This window comes from Polypterus senegalus, chromosome 6 (genome assembly GCF_016835505.1).
Source record: "Polypterus senegalus isolate Bchr_013 chromosome 6, ASM1683550v1, whole genome shotgun sequence".
Classification (NCBI taxonomy): domain Eukaryota; kingdom Metazoa; phylum Chordata; class Cladistia; order Polypteriformes; family Polypteridae; genus Polypterus; species Polypterus senegalus.
Genome location: NC_053159.1, coordinates 175,927,935 through 175,948,477, shown reverse-complemented (window position 1 = coordinate 175,948,477; position 20,543 = coordinate 175,927,935). Strand labels below are relative to the sequence as shown.

Below are 20,543 nucleotides of genomic sequence, written 5' to 3'. Positions count from 1 at the left end.
GGCGACTAAAGCATTTTTATAACACAATCCCTTCATTTCAGGGGCTCAAAAGTAATTGGACAATTGACTCAAAGGCTATTTCATGGGCAGGTGTGTTCAAGTCTGTCGTTATGTCTTATCAATTAAGCAGATAAAAGGCCTGGAGTTGATTTGAGGTGTGGTGCTTGCATGTGGAAGATTTTGCTGTGAACAGACAACATGCGGTCAAAGGAGCTCTCCATGCAGGTGAAAGAAGCCATCCTTAAGCTGCGAAAACAGAAAAAAAACATCCGAGAAATTGCTACAATATTACGAGTGGCAAAATCTACAGTTTGGTACATCCTGAGAAAGAAAGCAAGCACTGGTGAACTCAGCAATGGAAAAAGACCTGGACATCGACGGAAGACAACAGTGGTGGATGATCACAGAATCATTTCCATGGTGAAGAGAAACCCCTTCACAACAGCCCACCAAGTGAACAACACTCTCCAGGGGGTCGGCGTATCGATATCCAAGTCTACCATAAAGAGAAGACTGCATGAAAGTAAATACAGAGGGTGCACTGCAAGGTGCAAGCCACTCATAAGCCTCAAGAATAGAAAGGCTAGATTGGACTTTGCTAAAGAACATCTAAAAAAGCCAGCACAGTTCTGGAAAAACATTCTTTGGACAGATGAAACCAAGATCAACCTCTACCAGAATGATGGCAAGAAAAAAGTATGGAGAAGGCGTGGAACAGCTCATTATCCAAAGCATACCACATCATCTGTAAAACACGGTGGAGTCAGGCAGTGTGATGGCTTAGACGTGCATGGCTGCCAGTGGCACTGGGACACTAGTGTTTATTGATGATGTGACACAGGACAGAAGCAGCCAAATGAATTCTGAGGTGTTCAGAGACATACTGTCTGCTCAAATCCAGCTAAATGAGTCAAATTGATTGGCGGCGGGCGTTTCATGATACAGATGGACAATGACCCAAAACATACAGCCAAAGCAACCCAGGAGTTTATTAAAGCAAAGAAGTGGAAAATTCTTGAATGGCCAAGTCAGTCACCTGATCTTAACCCAACTGAGCAGGCATTTCACTTGTTGAAGACTAAACTTCAGACAGAAAGGCTCACAAACAAACAGCAACTGAAAGTAAAGGCCTGGCAGAGCATTAAAAAGGAGGAAACCCAGCATCTGGTGATGTCCTTGAGTTCAAGACTTCAGGCTGTCATTGCCAGCAAAGGGTTTTCAACCAAGTATTAGAAATGAACATTTTATTTCCAGTTATTTAATTTGTCCAATTACTTTTGAGCCCCTGAAATGAAGGGATTGTGTTACAAAAATACTTTAGTCACCTCACATTTTTATGCAATCTTTTTGTTCAACCCACTGAATTAAAGCTGAAAGTCTGCACTTCAACTGCATCTGAGTTGTTTTATTTAAAATTCACTGTGGTAATGTAAAGAACCAAAATGAGAAAAAAGTTGTCTCTGTCCAAATATTTATGGACCCAATTGTATGTAAAAGACTAGGAGGCTTCACCCCCTGCTCACTTCGCTCGCCCACCCCAGCCTGCGTTTGTGTCTCTGCCGCTATCGTTGTGAAGAGGGGGCTGAACACTCCTTAAGGAGATGTGATCGCTCCTCCAACACCCCCCTCAAACGGTGATACAATGGGAAACACATACAGTTGTTTTAATTACCTCCTCTTTGCTCGATCAGCTGCTGGCTTGCTGCTGCTGCTGCCGTGCCGCGTGATCTGCATTTCGCACAGCGCACTTCTGTCATATCACCTATGTCCATATATTCAATCTCTTTTCGCTTTTACCTTTTCATTAGTATCACATTGAATTTTGATGTCCCGATTGGATTTTGGACAACGCAGAGTATAACTGCCCGTGAGTGAATATCGTTTCTTTCTCTCTACAAGAAATGTGTCTGACATAACCACGCAGGATTTTTCCAAATCTCTTTGCATAAGCTCTTGTCTCACGGGACTTCCGGCCCCGGGCCTGTTTACATCGCTTGGCACAAAGACTCGTCTCGCGGGATGTGAAAGTGTCTCTAAGACAATCACGTCTCACCTCCTTCCAAGATTTTTTTTTTACAGTAGAGAGATTAAGCAAGTTAAGTTAATGCAGGATATCGCGCAAATGTGTTTATTTTTAGTAACTAGCGCATGCTCGAAATAATAATGGAGTGTATGTGTATACAAAATTGTTACAGTATGAATAAAAATATGAGTTTTCTTGTATTTTCTTTGTTTATTTATGGTTATCAGCCTACTCCTAATTCTACTCCTGTTCCTGTTGTTACTAGTGCAACCTGTTTATCAAATAATGACAACGAAGAGTACTTTCATGCGTCCTCTTCAATCAGCTAAAGGCCTTTTTCAAGTTTGGGCAGACATAAATAACGTGACAGTGTGATACTCGGTGATCCGTCTAATTGTTCCCACCCACTTTTAGTCACAATTCTCTCCTGGTTGTCTTCAGACGTCTGTCTTACATGTCTGGCTTCAGCGAGACTATTCAATAGATGAAGTAAACCAGCACAGTTTCCTACAGCTTTAGGCCCATCTCATGGTTATAGGTCACTAATGGCCGCCCTCTTGCCCCAGCCCACCCCCATCTGTCCCTCTGGCCATAACCAACCTCAGTGGTGGAGAACACAATGGAGGAAGAGGAGCTGGAAGAAGGTGCAGTCTGAGAGCTCGGGGAAACGTGGCTCCGTAAAGCAGGCGGCGTCTTCTTCAACAACTTGATTAATCGCCTCTGGGCCTCGACCGTCTTCTGTAAACTGACAAGAGAAAGCAGCACATCAACGTGAAGGATGGCCGACTGATTGACAAGCCTGTGAGAAATGCACCTGCTTAATTAGTGCCCTAATTATTCACATATTTATATTTCACTACAATATCAGAAGACTTTAATCACCCAATTATCAGCCTGAAAGAAAGGAAGATTAATTCCATCACAGGCTGCCGTGCTTTCAGTAGGTTTGGGGACGTATTAGAAAAAGATGGCGTCTGTAGTTTTTCTACTCATCGTCATTACTACCCCATTTTTTCGGTTTCAAGGTGGGGAGAGGTGGGAACAGACCCTGGACCTGGACAGGAGGTCAGTCCATCACAGAGCCCACTTGCACTCCTTGCGTTTGTGCTGGTTTGTCATGGCAGAGGCCGACAGAGTAACTTACTTTGTACTTCCAAAATGCATTATAGGGCAGGCCTACTGTTGGACCCTAAATTAACACACACACACACGCAGACTCTGTTCACTTCAGCAGTTTATGAATGAGGCCTACAATGGCTGCCCCTCCTCAGTACCTCACACAGCAGCTCACTAACGTCAGCATGAACATCATACTGGTATCCCCATTTACAGTTGGGTCCATCATTACTTGGACTATGACATGATTTTCAGAATTTTGGCTCTGTGCACCACCACAATGGATTTGAAATGAAGTGATCATTATGTGATTGAAGTGTAGACTTTCAGCTTTAATTTAAGGGGTGTGGAATATGGCTGGCCAGTTATCCCGGCCAATACCCCCAGGCTGCCAGGTGGCCCTCTCCCTGCAGCATGGAGGTGCCCCAAATGCCAGCAGGGAATTATGGACAATGGAGTTTTCATCCACAGACCTGCTGGATACCACAGGGGCCCCTAGAGGACGCTGCAGGGAGGCCCAAGGACTGTTCTGTGCCCTATAACCCGGAAGTATCTCTTAGTCACAGCAATGGGAGGAATGACGTACTTTCGGGATGAAAACAAGACTTTTGATCTGACCCGGAAGTGCTAGGAAGTCACATGGACTGTGGGTTTGGAAGCACTTCCGGGTCGCGGACTATAAAAGACTGGGAGAGATACCAGACGAGCTGAGTTGGGTGGCAGGGTGTCAACGTGTCTGGGAGTGGAGGATTATTGATTATTGTGTATTGTGTTGATTAATGAGTATTGTGGAGAGGAGGGTGCTTTGTGCACTGTATTATAATAATAAAATCAATTATTGGACTTTTACCTGATGTCTGGCGTCTGGTCTGCGGGTTCAAGGGGACGATAGCACCCCCTATCTGTCACAGGGGTTTAACAAAAGGCCATTTAGGAATGACAGCCATTTTTACACATGGTCCCCTCCTATTTTCAGGGGCCCAAATGTTTTTGTACAAACTAACATAATCATAAATATAATGATCACTTTCAAGTCCTTTCTAGTTAATCCCGGCCTGAAGTCTGACCCCATGACCATCTCCAAGTGCTGCGTTTCCACCCTAGTGATGCTTTGCCAGACCTTTACTGCAGTGGTCTTCAGGTGCTGCTTGTTCGTTAGACTTTCTGCCATCAGTTTTGTCCTCAGCAAATGAAATGCGTGTCCAGTTGGGTTGAGGTCGGTTGATTGACTTGGCCATTGAAGAATATTGAACTTCTTTGCTTGGAAAAGCACTTGGTTTGCTCTCACAGTATGTTTTAGCTTGTTTTCCATCTGTACTATGACTTGTCGTCCTGTCAGTTTTGCAGTATTTGTGTGAATCTGAGCAGACAGTATAGTCCCCCGGACACTTCAGAATTCATCTGCTACTTCATCATCAATGAACACCAGTGACTGACTTCCATCATCATCCATGCATGATCATGGCATAACACGGCCTCCACCATGTTTCACATATGATGTGGTATTCATCAGATCATGAGCCGCTTCTTCTCTTCTCCATATTCTTCTCTTTCCATCATTATTGTACATATTGATCTTAGTTTAATTTGTCCAAAGAAAATTGTTCCAGAACTGGACTGGTTTTTAAAAAATAATTTCTGGCAAAGTCTAATCTGGCCTTCCTATGCTTGAGGCTTACCAGTGGTTTGCACTTTGTGGTAAACTCTGTCTTTATTTTCATGAAGTCTTCTCCTGATTGTCGATTTTGTCAAAGACAGGTCTACAAGCCAGAGAGTGGTCTTGGTTTGGCTTAATGTCACGAATTTGTTCTTCTTCACCAAGGACAGAATTTTACAATCATCCAGCACAGTTGTCTTTTGTGGTTTTCCAGACCTTCAGATGTTGCTGAGCTCATCAGTGTGTTCCTTCTCTTTAAGAATGGACCAAATGGTTGATTTGACCACTCATGGTGTTCCTGTTGTCTTTCTAAAGGTTTTTCTTTGTTTTCTCGGCCTAATGATGGCCTGTTTCTCTTTGCATGGACAGCTCTTTGGACCTCATATTGAGAGTTCACAGTGACATTCCAAATGCAAACTGCACACTTGGAATCAACTCCAGACCTTCTACCTTCTTAATACTTAATGGAATAATGAGGGACCTGCTCCCACCTGGCTAGGGAACAGCTTGTCACTGCAAATATCCAAATGCTCATGAGACCCTGGAAATGGGGTGGCTATGCAGAAAAATGGCTGACATTCCTAAATGGCTCATATAATATTTTTGGTAAACCCATTAAATTAAAGATGAAAGTCTACACTTTAATCACATATGGTTATTTTATTTCAAATCCAGTGTGGTGCTGTACAGAGCAAAAATGATCAAAATTGTGTCACTGTCCAAAGACTTATGGACCTGACTGAACAACATAGACCTAAAACTGCATTGGTCCTGCAGAATAACCAAGACACTTAAAGGCTGACACGTCTTCATCGTGCCCCCCAGATATAATGCAGACCTAAGACTGACACACCTTGAGAATAACCGAGACACGTGGAGGCTGATACACCTTGGATAAAGCCGCTTACCAACCAACAATGCGTGACAGTCAGTGTGCTGTCCACCATTTTGGGACTTGCCTCTCAACCTGTTAACCTTCTGAGAAAGAGAACTGGCAATCTCCCCACCCTAGGTAGTACCCTGTTACCACACTCACACACACAAACAGACACGTACACTCATCAAAATAATATCTGTGCTGATATCTATGTTTTCATGGCACTCGAGGTGCAGCAAATCGAGTGGGCTTTGCTCATTTCTATTGACCTGCAGGTACGACTTCCTGGTAGCATTGCATGTTGGAACCTTTAACAGATCAGCTGTAACAATCCCCTAAACTCAAAGGAGATACGCTGCACTGTCAATTTGAGCTTAAATTAAATTCTTGTTATAACACTGGACCTGGTTGTTCTGCGGTTCTCCTCCCTAAGCTTGTGGTTAAATAAAGACAGAAAACAAAAGAAAATAATTTCACTATGACATACAAAAAAAAAATAAACTGCTCAAAAAAATAAAAGGAACAGTTTGAAAACACATCAGATCTCGATCCTGCTATGGACTGGGTCATGTGTTAGGAACAAAAAGATGGCACATTGTTTGATGGAAATGAAAATGATCAACCTTCAGAGGGCCGAATTCAAAGACACCCCGAAAATCAGATTGAAAAAAATGATGCGGCAGGCAGGCTCGTCCATTTTGACGAAATTTCATTGCAGCAACTCCAAATTGTACTCAGTAGTTTGTATGGCCCCCACGTGCTTGTACGCATGCCTGACAACGTCGGGGTTGCATGCTGCTAATGAGACGACGGATGGTGTCCTGGGGGGCCTCCCCACTTGTGTACTTGTGTGTTTATAAATGTGCCTCCCGTGTCTGTCTATGTTGGGTTGGGTGGCTGGCACACCCCCTACTGGTTCTGTCACAATGTCTAATCTGTTTGCATATGTTGTGGACTATGGCCGGCAGCTTATCCTGGCCATACCCCCAAGCCGCCAGGTGTATCCCTCCCTGCGACATACAGATGTCCCGAATTCTAGCAGGGCATCATGGACCTTGAAGTTTCCCTTCACAGCCCTGCTGGATACCATGAGGGCCACCAGAGAACGCTGCAGGGAGGTTCAAGGACTCGTATGTTCAATATAGCCCGGAAGTACTTCGTAGTCACGAGGACCGAAGAGATAAAGTACAGTACTTTCGGGCTGAAGAAAAAGAAAAGTTTTGATCTGACCCAGAAGTGCTAAGAGGTCACATGGACTGAGGGTTCAGAAGCACTTCCGGGTCACAGACTATAAAAGGATGATGGGAAATCCCAGACGTGGAGCTGAGCTGGGTAACGCGTCTGGGAGTGGTGGAGTGTTTATTGAGAATTATTGTGTACTAGCCATGTGCGCCTAACTACGTTGCGCGTGTTAAAGTTGTCTGTGAAGGACTCCCTGTTTAAATGCGGCTGCCAATCGTGAACTGGGCCCTTCGTCGCACAGCATTATGATCTATACTAATAAAAGGCAAAGCCCTCATTGACTCACTCACTAATTCTCCAACTTCCCATGTAGATAGAAGGCTGAAATTTGGCAGGCTCATTCCTTACAGCTTACTTACAAAAGTTGGGCAGGTTTCATTTCGAAATTCTACGCCTAATGGTCATAACTGGAAGCTATTTTTCTCAATTTACTGTAATGGAGTTGAGCTGGATGGCCGTGGGGGGCGGAGTTTCGCGTGACATCATCATGCCTCCCACGTAATCACGTGAACTGACTGTCAACACAGTGCGTAGAAAACCAGGAAGAGCTCCAAAAAGCGCTTAAGAAAACATGCATTATATAATTGAGAAGGCAGCGAAACAATAAGAAGCGAGTGAGTGACATATACAACCATAGCCATGAGTGCTGTTACTTCGGAAAGAAAGCACGGTGTAAACCTAAACTTTAAATTAAGTTCATAGACAGGCTGCCGCTGGCATTTGTAATTTAGAGCCTGCCCATATAAGGCCATCCGTCAGCGGCAATTCAATAGAAACACTGCCGCTAAATATTCATGGGTGACGAACTGTGCTTATGCAGAGGAAGATGAGATGGTCAGGGTGGTGTTTGGCACAAACTCAGCGAAACTGGGAGAGAAACTTTTAAGTGCCAAGTCTTAGCTAACATTAAAGACAGCCGTGAACATCGCACGACATGGCACCAGCACAGCTGGGAACCTTCGATGCAAGAACACCAAGCAGCTCACGTGAACTGACGCAGTGCACAGACAAAAGCAACAGTTCCAAAGAGCGCTAAACAAAGACCGAATTACACAATTGAGAAGGCAGCAAAAAATATGAAGCGTCTGACACATACAATCATATTCATAAGTGCAGCTACTGCGGAAACAAAGCACACGGTGGAAAAAGTCAATGTCCCGCTAAAGGAAGACAGTGTAAAAACCCGTGCATGCAGTGTATCAGGTCTCAGATAAAGAAGAAGACGAGCTGTTTATTGATGCAGTAAGAAACGAATCGATGAATGAAACCTGTCATCTTTACAACGATTGACAAACACGGAATGTAACTTGAACACAACACATCCTACAAATACGAACCTGATTGAAAGAAATAATGATAATCAAATCCTTGATGACAGCAACACTCATAACACTCACAAAACAATTACTGTATATTGACAATCATGTTACGTTATTTTTAAAATGTTCCCTTTTCTTTTTCATAACTTCTTTAACACACCACTTCTCCGCTGCGAAGCGCGGGTATTCTGTTAGTTTTTTATAAGGGAAACAAAATTACAAAAGAAAACCCTTGGATATTGATTCGATAGGAGCGGCCTACTCAGAATCACTGTCCGAATAGTAATTATGTGGTGGTGTAGGAGCATTTCTGCTTCTGTCCGTTCACAGTCCTTCTCATTTTCACAACGCTGTTGTTTCCTCTCACGATGTCTTCTCAACCTTTCTCCAATCTCGCAGGTTGCTTTGTGGCAATCCAAAGAGTAAGGCAATATACACGGAGCAATGGTTATAAAAGGGGGACACATAGGTATCCAGGCTCTTTAAAGCATAAATAGGGATCACTTCACTGACATGTGAGCAAACCACGGTACAACTGTGAGACGCGCAGCACTCGCCGGCTACAACGTAACAATAATAATTTCCGGAACATGCTGTCACGTTGTCATTCATTTTACCCACTGTCTTTCTTTCATTCATATGTTACGTAGGCACGTACCTTTTATCTTCGGCAATCTCATTCTCTAACCAGGCCTCAGGAGCTAACCAGCGTAACACTGTCCACCATCCCTTTCGTTATTCCGGCACATTGTTGACATCCGTGAGTAACAACAACGTACTAAACTGGAAGGTGGTCTACGCATGTGTGGAATTCGCGGACAAACAAAGATCAAGATCTAAATGAAGATCTCTTTAGTTAATTTAAAGCACAACAATTTGTTTAGTTTGAATGTCTGTGTTTTGAGGTGTGACTGGCGTACTACAGTCTTCAGTAGTATAAGCCTGGAGGAGATTCTTAATGCAATGCCTATGTTTTAGCTGTCTCTCTACTGCCATCTAGTGCTTCTTCTTCTAATTCATTCACGGACAAACAAAGATCAAGATCCAAATGAAGATTATATATAGAGATTTGCATGAGTATTGTGGAGAGGAGGGTGCTTTCTGCACTATATTGTACAAATAAACTTTTATCTGGTGTCTGGCGTATAGTCTGAGGGTTCAAGAGGATGATAGCGCCCTCTATCTGTCACAATGTATATCATTTACTTTTAAATAGTTTATGCTTATTTTACAATTACGTTTATTTGCTAAACATTTGCTAAAAAGTTTGAACACATTGAGGGGCTCAGAATTTCATATGGAGGTGGGCAGCTCATTCCACCAGCCAGAAGCTACATGTGAAAAGAGATTGGAATGAGATCTGATACCACGCAGAGGAGGAATCACATCACCGCAGGGCACACACACCCCCACACACCAAGCACACACATTAGGGACTGTTTTAGAATCTCACTAATTGAACTAATTTAGGGAACTATTTTAATCATCCTCTGTCTCTAATTGTCTCTTTCTCTCTGCCCCCCCTTCACCACCTAACAGCTAATTTGTGTGGTGAGTGTACTGGCACAAGATGGCTGCCTTTGCATCATCCAGGTGGGTGCTGTGCATTGGCGGTGGATGAAGTGGCTCCCCACAAACTGAAGCAATACTGAAGTAGTGAGGAAAAGCTATTTCAGGGGTTGGCATGATTTTCCATGGCACTCTGATTGAACTGAAATACAGTAAAAAAATATATATATTTTAATTACAGTAAACGCGTTTGTGCCCTCACCTACGTTTTGCGTATGCGACTCACATGGAAATGGAAATCATGTGTTGTGATGGATGGCCAGGGATCGTGCCCTGTCAGGAAGCCTGGAAGAGCAGGGGACCAAGAAAAGGGCAAGCCATTCCCCGGGACATGAAGGGACAGACACCCTGGGTTGCATCGGGACCTCAGCCATGGGATTTTGGAACTCAAGCCTGTTGGGGTCTGTGGTCACCACCAGGGGGTGTCTGGACAATTTCCGGAGCTGTGGTCTGCCAGAAACTTGATTGAGGAAGCACCTGGAGCTCTTCTGAGTGCAGTATAAGGGAGGCCACTTGGGGAGCCGGAGTCGGGTGGAAGAGGCCGGAGCTTACAGGACAGGAGGTGGAGGTGGTGAAGAAAAGACACAGAATTAAGGACTGAGTCATTGGGAGTCTCTGGGCACTGTGTTTGTGCTGTGTGCACTAAGGAAAATAAAAGCGTGTGTGTGTTTAGGACATCTGGCTGTCTTAATGTCTGTCTGTGTCCGGGGCATCTTTCACAGTGTTCTGTGTCTGCCGTGATACGTTAAAGCCAACCACTTGTTATTAGATTTTAATTACAGCGCATGTGTTCGCCCTCCGCATCCCCCACCCACGTTTTGTGCATGCGACTCACAGTAAAAGGAAATCATGCGTCCAGTGCAGGCTGTGGTACGTTAAAACAAACCTCTTGTTATTATTAAGTAATATACGGCCCTAAAATGACTCATTAAAGACCAAAACTTGATGTTCACTCTTTTCAAGACTCTTGAGCGAATGAATATGGATTTGTACAACAAAAGGATCGTGCTGTGTGTGCGTTATGCTGTGAACGTGTTGCGTGTCGTACGTCAAGTGTGAAAAGACGTCATTATCAAACTAAACATCAGTCCACGTTTAAAAACTCTGATGAGAAAAGTAAAGCCGTAAAAAGGGCCGTTTCTGGCTTTAAGAAACAAACTACAGTGGAACCTCGGCTCACGACCATAATTCGTTCAAAAACTCTGGTCGTAACCTGATTTGGTCGTGAACCAAAGTAATCTCCCCCACAGGACTGTATGTAAATACAATTAATCCGTTCCGGACCGTACGAACTGTATGTAAATATATTTTTTTAAAGATTTTTAAGCACAAATATAGTTAATTACATCATAGAATGCACAGCGTAATAGTAAACTAAATGTAAAAACATTGAATAACACTAAGAAAACCTTGAACAACAGAGAAAACTAAAACTCCAGGAGTTTGCGCTATGGCGCTACCAACTGTTCGCTAAAAACACTTTTTTAATGAGTTTTAAGCACAGTCGAAAAAAATGAACATTTGAAAAATCCGTAATTTAATAAACCACCAAGAAAAATAACATTGTAACAATGCACGCTACGATATGACGCTGTAAACAGAAGTGAAGTGGAGGTTAAAACCCAATAAATACAACGAGGTTAAAACAATGCTCGAAGCAGTCTCTTTAAAAACAAGCCGTGTGTATTCTTAAACTGCCTGCTAGGCCTTATGCGTCCAGCTGTCTCTCTCTCGCTCGCTTCTGTGTGTGTGTGTGTCTCTTGTGCGCGTCTGTGTGTGTGTGTCTCTTTCTTGCGCGTGCGTGTCTGTGTGTCTCTCTCTCTCTCTCTTGTGTGTGTGTGTGTGTCTGTGTGTCTCTCTCTCTCTTGCTCGCTCGCTTCTGTGTGTGTGTGTGTCTCTCTCGTGCGTGTCTGTGTGTCTCTCTCTCTCTCGTGTGTGTGTGTGTGTCTCTCTCTCATTTGCTCGCTGCACAGGGAATGCACAGGGAGAGACTGACCACGTGCGGAAATCATCGGCGCGCACAAACCGAAAGGGAAACTGGCTTGTTCATATACCAAGTGTGTGGTCGTGAACAGATGCAAAAGTCTGGCGAACTTTTTGGTCGTAAACTGATCTCTACGTGTTCAGAGACGTTTGTGAACAGAGGTTCCACTGTACTTCTTTTAGTCAAACAATTGGAACCAAAAATAAAGCCACTGAATGCACTTATAGAAGAATTTGACAAAACATTCTGTTCACATATGAAAAATATGTGTATTTTAAAATATTAAATGACCAATAATATAAGATCCGGTATAAGAGTAACCGGACCAATTTTGATACTATATATAACAAAACTGGTAGAATTATGTCGAATATGCGGAATAACCTTGTAACACAGGGTCGGCATGACGCCGCTATAAGGTTGCTGAACCCTTTGCTATATAAAATGGAATTTTAAATAAGGAATTATTATTATTATTATTTTCAGTGGTTAAAAATGGCAGGGTAGTGTGGATGAAATGCATAAACGAGGACTAACGTCTGTATTTTTAAACGAAGGCAGACATTGCCATTAGTGTAGATGTTGCGTCTAATGATTCCTACAGATAAGAACACTGACTTGTAAGCACAAAGTTCCTAATTTTGTTTCTTTTGAGTGATTGGGAATCTAAATCCAGAGCCTGACGGAAACGGTTTAAACTTTTGAAGAACTGGTTGGTGGCAGTTGGCCTTCTGACACAACTTTTGTGAGAGAAACATCGTTTCAGAACTCATTTTAACAACGTGGTTGATGCCCAAGACTCCGAAAACCAACCAACTAACTAACTAAAGATGGTTGTGTTTTTAGGCACCGCAGTGGATAAGACCCCCTGGATCAATTCTCTTGTAATTGTGCTGGCTTTATACTCGTTGAATATATGGGATGTGATGGCTGGGGGACGGCTTCAAGGCTGGCATTTCTCTGCAGTAATCCTCAGTTATACAAGCAGTAAAACGGTCAAAGCGTAGGAGAGCACTGAAAGGCAGGCCTGCCAAATGACACCGTTCAACCTTCAGGCCTGAAAGCTTCCTGTGTCGTCTTTTTTTTTTCTTCTTGACTAAATTATTTCAAATATTTTAAAAAAGTTAATGTTCAGCAGAGAGGCTCTCATCAGTCCAAAGTTGCCAAAGAGATGACAAACACACAATCACTGGAGCAGCAAATTCCCAGGGTCTGGGAGTCCTGATGATTCAGAAACTGAAGCTCTCCTTTCAAGGTCAGAACTTTTCAAGCCGAGAGCTTATCATGTGAGGAGAGGCCCTTCTGTATCATCCTGACTGCACCTGGGTGGGTTTTCCAGGAGACCATACATACAGTTCAGAGGAACACTTGAATGTTGCTCCTGAATATAAAGTTTTATTAAAGATGGCATAAGCGGCCGAACTCTTAACTCTTCAAGACAAAGAAATGTCAGTTTCATTTGGACGTACTGCAATCAGACCTCGGGTTCCTGGTGGTGGTCACTCTCGGTGGGAAAACTTTCTTGTTTTTATCATAAGGATGTGAATGTTAATTTAATTAGCATCTTTAAATTGTAATTGTGTGAGTGGGAGTGGGGCCTGCAGTGAGTTGTCATCCCAACTTGTAATGAGCTCTGCTTTGTTCTTGATGCTGTCACAGCCCTTAAAAGGCTGGTAAAATGGATGGATGAATGGTTTTGAGTTACCATCCCAAAGCAGCCCTCCATTGCTATCCCACTTTCCTTGCCTTTAAGCTCTGGTGGTGTTATTATGAACAGATTAGAGCAGCCGAGGAAAGATTGTTAATAGAAGCCAGCATGTGATAGTCAGTCAGCCCGCTATATCCTAACACATGGTCAATCACACAGGGTGCAAGGCAGGAACAAATACCTGGGCAGGGCACACACACACACCCCAAGCGCACACCAGGGACAATTTAGGATCGCCAATGCACCTAACCTGCATGTCTTTGGACTGTGGGAGGAAGCCCACGCAGACACGGGGAGAACATGCAGACTCCATGCAGGGAGTACCTGGGAAGTGAACCCAGGTCTCCTTACTGCGAGGCAGCAAGTCTACCCACTGCGCCACCGTGCCACCCACATGTGAAAGTGATCTGAGCAACTCTTCACATTTATCTAGCACTTTTCTCACTACTCAAAGCCCTTCATCAAGTGAGGTAGCCACCTCAACCACCACCAACGTGCAACATCCACCCTGATGATGAGATGGCAATCATTTTTGTGCCAGTACGCTCACCACACATTAGCTAGTAGTGGTGAAGTAGTGAGAGAGAGTTAGCCAGTTAGAGGCCAGAATGACCAGGGGCTGTGGTGGCCAATTTAATTAGGACATCGGGATAGACCCTCTTCTTTATGAAGGATGCCCAGGGTTCTTTTAATGACCATAGGGAGTCAGGACCTCAGTTTTACATCTCATCTGAATGCCAGCGTCTTTTTCACAACACAGTGTCCCTGTCACTGCACATTGGGCTCCACACACTGATCACAGCGTAAGCGCCTCCTGCTGGCCTCACCAACACCTCTTACAGCAGAAACCCAAACTTGTCCTAGAGCAGGGGTCTGCAACCTTGTTTCCCCCACGAGAGCTACTCTTGTTTTCTATTGCTTATTCTCATCGCTTATTTCAACCTAAACAAACTGAACATTTACAAAATGTCTGTGTCCACAACTCACATTCTGCTTTAAAACATCACACAAAAATATTTGAGTTCACCTGCAAGTGCATTTTGTACATCTGTATGCATTCTCTAGTGTATCTCACACTACTGAATTAAAACATGACTGCTGTCAAAACAAACCAATGCAATTCCAAATCCACAGATCTGACTTATTCATTTGTCATTTTGTCACATGTCACTGTGTCACTTTATTCACAGGTTCAGTCGCATGTGTGACGTGTTTTTTAGTCAGTCAGATGACTCAACAAGAGAGGCAGGCGTCTGGTGGAGTGGAGCCACTGAGGTTCACTCTTATGGAGTCATTTAAATGTTCGTCTGTCAGTCGTGTTCTGAACGTTGACTTCATGACATTCACGTCAGACTCACAGAGGTATGGAGACCCAAACAGAGCAGACAATTTCAGAGCTGCTTGGTGAAGATTCTTATAATTATCTGGCTCTATGCTGAGAAGGCTGTTGAGACTTTAACTGCACATTATTTTGAAGGATTACTAATATATAATATAGAAAATCCAATGTCTCTCTGTCTGTCCGCTTTTCACGAGAGAACTACTTAACGGATTTAGATTGGGTTTTTTCTATAATTTTCTTGAACGTTCCGGTTGATTTTGCAACTTCTCTCATTTCTCTTTGTATCAGAGTTTGCTTGTTGTACCGATTTATTTGCACGAATCCGAGATCCACACAGTGGGCCGGATGGAGGGGCCTTCCTCACTCACTCACCAGCTTCAGTTCGTGTTCCTTAACTCCGCTTAGCTAGCGAACGAGAGAACAATTGAATTCAACTTTGTTTGATATTTAATATAAAGTGTTACTTAGGTCTTGATGAGTATGAGTCCGGATATTCTCTTAAGTGTAGGCCAAATTGAAAAGATAGATTGCAACTCAGAGTGTGGGTCGTGATGTGATTTTTTGGAACGATCGCCCAACCCTAATTTGACTAATCAAGTTTTCAAATTTATGTAGGATTCATTAACCCTTTGGCGAGCTACTTGGAAAGGGCAGCTTAGCTTAGCTTCAGGTGGATGACCTCTTCTGAAGTGCAGATGGTGGGGCTGCTTTTGGTCGTCTTAACAGGATCAATGACATAATGGATTTCTTTTCCATGTTACGTTGGGTTAATTCTTCTCTCTAGTGAGACTGCCTGTAAGTGAGTCTCTTCTTCCGGAAGTGTGCAAACGCACAGGTTTAGGTCATAAATGGCACCATTTCAATTTTTGACTATGCCACTCAGACCACTCAGTGCATCCCTCACTTTTCCGAGCTCGACTGCTGTCAATGTGTGTTTTTGGGGATGAAATGACAGTATAGAGAAGATTTCTGTCTAATTAATTAATATTGTTTTTATCAGTATGCTGCTGCTGGAGTATGTGAATTTCCCCTTGGGATTAATAAAGTATCTATCTATCTATCTATTATATAGTGCCTTTCATATCTATCTATCTATCTATCTATCATATAGTGCTTTTCAGTTCTATCTATCTATTATATAGTGCCTTTCATATCTATCTATCTATCTATCAATCATATAGTGCCTTTCAGTTCTATCTATCTATCTATCAATCAATCATATAGTGCCTTTCAGTTCTATCTATCTATCTATCTATTATATAGTGCCTTTCAGTTCTATCTATCTATCTATCTATCTATCTATCTATCTATTATATAGTGCCTTTCAGTTCTATCTATCTATCTATCATATAGTGCCTTTCATATCTATCTATCTATCTATCTATCTCTCTATCTATTATATAGTGCCTTTCATATCTATCTATCTATCTATCTATCTATCTATCATATAGTGCTTTTCAGTTCTATCTATCTATTATATAGTGCCTTTCATATCTATCTATCTATCAATTATATAGTGCCTTTCAGTTCTATCTATCTATCTATCTATCTATCATATAGTGCCTTTCATATCTATCTATCTATCTATCTCTCTATCTATTATATAGTGCCTTTCATATCTATCTATCAATCATATAGTGCCTTTCAGTTCTAACTATCTATCTATCTATCTATCTATCATATAGTGCCTTTCAGTTCTATCTATCTATCTATCTATCTATCGATCTATCTATCTATCTATCTATCTATCTATCTATCTATCATATAGTGCCTTTCACATATCTATCTATCTATCTATTATATAGTGCCTTTCATATCTATCTATCTATCTATCTATCTATCTATCTATTAAAGTTATATTTAAACTACGCCTGCCTTTCCAGTGGCTGATTGTGAATGATGATCAATGAGGGGGAGTCAAGATAAAGTTAGATAATGGGACAAACCTTAATACAACTCATTATGTGATTTTCCAATGTCGTCTCCATCTTTCTCAATGCACTTGCGCCACCGGCCTGGCAGTGCTAGGATTCCAGCAGAATAAAAGGTTTTGTCTTGTCCTTCGCCAACCACTTGTGCACCGGTTTCTTCATGTCATCGTCATCTGTCTTATATCGATGACCACCAAAAAGGTAGAAATCACAGGGCTACCAAATATGGTGAATAAGGAGGATGTGGCAATATCTCAAACTTCAGTTTCTCCAGACGAGCCTTGGTGTTCTTGGCAGTGTGTGTGTCACTGACTTGCAGCAAAAGGACTCCTTGAGACAGACAGCAGACCCCGCCACTCGGATCGAATAGCAGGCTTCACTTTGGTCTCCAGCGAGTCACAGTAACTGGCACTAGTGACTGGAGTACCCCTCGCTCAACATGTCGTGTTCAATAATAACTGGCGAGGATGAGACAAAACCTTTTATTCTGCTGGAATCCAGGCACTGTCAGGCAAGTGCATTGAGAAGGGTGGAGACGACATTGAGAAATGACCTGATCAGTTGTGCTAAGGTTCGTTCCATTTTCTGATAACTCCCATTTTCTAACTTTAGCTTGACTCCCCCTACATCATACATGGTAGATAAATGGTGGGTTCACTGAGGGTCTTTGAGATCTTAACACAGGAGAGCCATCAAGGTAGTGCACCTAAGTAACTGTTCACAAAGCCTCTCTGGATGCCAAACGGTCTTGAACATTGTAGAAATTACAATTAGCCAATCGAAACACCCTTCCGATTTTTCTACGTGATCGAGCAGCTCCTTGTCATTCTCATTCCTTGTCGCCATTCCCTAAGCAGCACGTTTGTCTTTTTTTGGTTCTTGGTGACCTACCATAGCAACGCGGACAGTGCTCCACAAGACAAAATGAAGTCTGTCAAATAAGTAACTTATCTGCTTGCCGGCTGAACATTCCAGTGTTTATACATAACCCAGCCAGAAATGTACACACTAGCAGAGCTGAAGTGTATTGGGAAAGTCCAAATCAAAAAATAATATGAATTGAACGAGACGGGTATTCTGTTTCTTTCAGGTTTGACTCTGCTTGTCAAGCTTGTTTGTTTTTGTTCATTTTAGGGTTAGAAAAATAGGAGAATTCCACACTCTTTAATTCACGTACTGTGTATTGTAAGTGCCCAGGAGGAAGGACAGGATTTCTTGCCTTGGCAGGGAAGCCATAATTAGATGGAGGGCTAGATTATGGATAAGGCCTTATAATTTCTGGTGAGAACTGGAGGCCAGGAGCTGTGGTGGTGGCCATGTCCCTCACAGGTAGTCACAGTTTGGGCACAATTTGAGTTCAGAAGTGCAGCCCTATTGGGGTTCTTGGGTCGCTGTTGGGGAGGTCCTCCCTCTTTTCCGTATGACCCAGAAGTGCTTCCAACAAGCCACTTTGTACCACTGGAAGAACTCTCAGGTCCGATTTAAAAGGGGTCCACCGCCATACCTCGAGGTGTCAGAGTCGGGAGGAGAGAAGACACCAGTTTTGGGATTGGTTTTGGTGGCATTTATTGTATTATTGCAGCTGGTTGGATTAAAAATCAATTTATTGAACCCAGAGTTGTGTTGGGTCTTTTGTGTCTGGGGTTTAAGGGGGCTTGGTTGTACCCCCTACTGCTCACAATATATTTGTATATTTTTAAAATATGATTCAATTTAAAACTGGCACTCTCCATAACAGCTTTGTCTTGTGTAGTTGGTCAATACACATTGGGGTGCGCCAGCTCCTCAAACAGCCGACACAACAGGCACAGACACGAGTGCAGCGCACCACAAGGCTTTATTCAGTCACGTGAAATGCTTTGCGTTCGTTTCCCACCAAGGCGTCACAGTACAATAAGCGCTGATAAACACAGCACACAGCATTTTCTTTCTTTCTCGCTTGATCCATCTCTCCATCACTTCTCCTCCAATAAGCTTTCCTTCCACCTCCCTACTCTCGCTTCTCGAATCACGACAGGTTAGATGACCGTGATCTTGTTTAAAAATAGTTGTAAGTACGGCGTGACTTGGAAGAATCTCACGTTAAAAGTCTCCGTCTTACGGGACTTCATATCGTGCCAACGTTTTTGGAATCTTTTAATTCTCGCTGGCAACACGAATTAGACAATCTACAAGTCTCCGACTTAAAGTTTAAATCCAAACAATATATTCAATCTCTTTTCGCAGTTCCGTTATTTCAACGAGTAATCATTTCCATTACTTTGCGCTAATGTGATCTTTCCTATCCTTTTTTGAAACTTTCGAATTTTCGTACTTCCATTATCTCTAACCTGCCCTGCATTGTGTATCGCGCCAACATTTTTGAATTGTGTACGATGTTGTACTTTATCATCTACTGCTTTGTCCTTTATTTCCGGCAGCGGGTGTGGATTCGTCAAGCGGGACGTACAAGTGTCTCTCTGAGAACATCACATCTCGTCTCCGTCCAAGATTTTTTTTTTTTTTATAATAGAGAGAATGTTAACAAGCTAAGCAATGAAAATAATAATGAAATGAAATGCATTAAATACGTATGACTTTGCTCCAAATCCAGTTTGACCACAAAAACGGCATACCCAGTGACTAGGATATATTTTTTATTTTGTACAATTACAAAGTGAAATGTCAGTGTTACGTCACAACTTGAAGAATTTGGGTAGCTTTGTTTTCTATGAATTGTCTGATTCATAGCTGAAAGTTTGTAGGGTGTTAACGTGGAATTTCATACTTGGAAACTTGTATTTACAATCTATAAAGATTGAGGATGCCTCACGCCTGGACAAACTTGTTAAGAAGGCAGGCTCTATTGTAGGAGTAAAGTTGGACAGTTTAACATCTGTGGCAGAGCGACGGGCACTAAGCAAACTCCTGTCAATCATGAAGAATCCACTGCATCCACTGAACAGGATCATCTCCAGGCAGAGGAGCAGCCTCAGCGACAGACTTTTGTCACCGTCCTGCTCCACTGACAGACTGAGGAGACTCCACACTATGCGACTCTTCAATTCCATCCGGGGGAGTAAATGCTAACATTAATCAAAGTTATTGTCTGCTTTTACATGCATTTTTATTACTCTTTAATTTAATATCGTTTTTTGTATCAGTATACTGCTGCTGGATTATGTGAATTTCCCCTTGAGATTAATAAAGTATCTATCTATCTATCTATCTATTATATAGTGCCTTTCATATCTATCTATCTATCTATCTATTATATAGTGCCTTTAATATCTATCTATCTATCTATCTATCATATAGTGTCTTTCATATCTATCTATCTATCTATTATATAGTGCCTTTCATATCTATCTATCTATCTATCTATCTATCTATCTATCTATCTATCTATCTATCTATCTATCTATCTATCTATCTATAAGATAGCATGTGAACATAACATTAGACAGTTGAGATACAGGAGAACTCGTCCCTCACTCTAGTGATGAATTAGCGGGCTCTCTCCCCATTTCAGCCTAGTTGCACTGATCTGTTGACAAAGTTAAAGCTGATAAAGATCCATGCATTTCAATCTAATTCATTGAGTCTGAATTTATTAAGAAAATCTGGACAAAAGTCACAAACTGAGTCCAGAGACAAAGGCTGGATTAAGAAGCTGTTTGAGTTATGAGACAGAATTACGATTTTTGATCCAAGATCAGTGGAAAGAAAAAGCAGTAACCATCATGGCCATCTAGGAACAAAGTTTGCTAGCCTACATCCATCCATTCATCCATTA

General features: G+C 42.3%; 1 protein-coding gene across 2 annotated transcripts in view; it reads right to left on the bottom strand.

Moving 5' to 3' along the window:
- Window positions 1-20,543, bottom strand: part of LOC120530599 (CAP-Gly domain-containing linker protein 1-like) — a 78,167-nt gene that overhangs the window by 39,168 nt on the left and 18,456 nt on the right. For both annotated transcript variants that reach the window (XM_039755020.1, XM_039755021.1), the window contains exon 3: window positions 2,624-2,768. In XM_039755020.1, coding sequence (XP_039610954.1) covers window positions 2,624-2,768 — 145 coding nt within the window. The remainder of the gene's footprint in view (window positions 1-2,623; window positions 2,769-20,543) is intronic.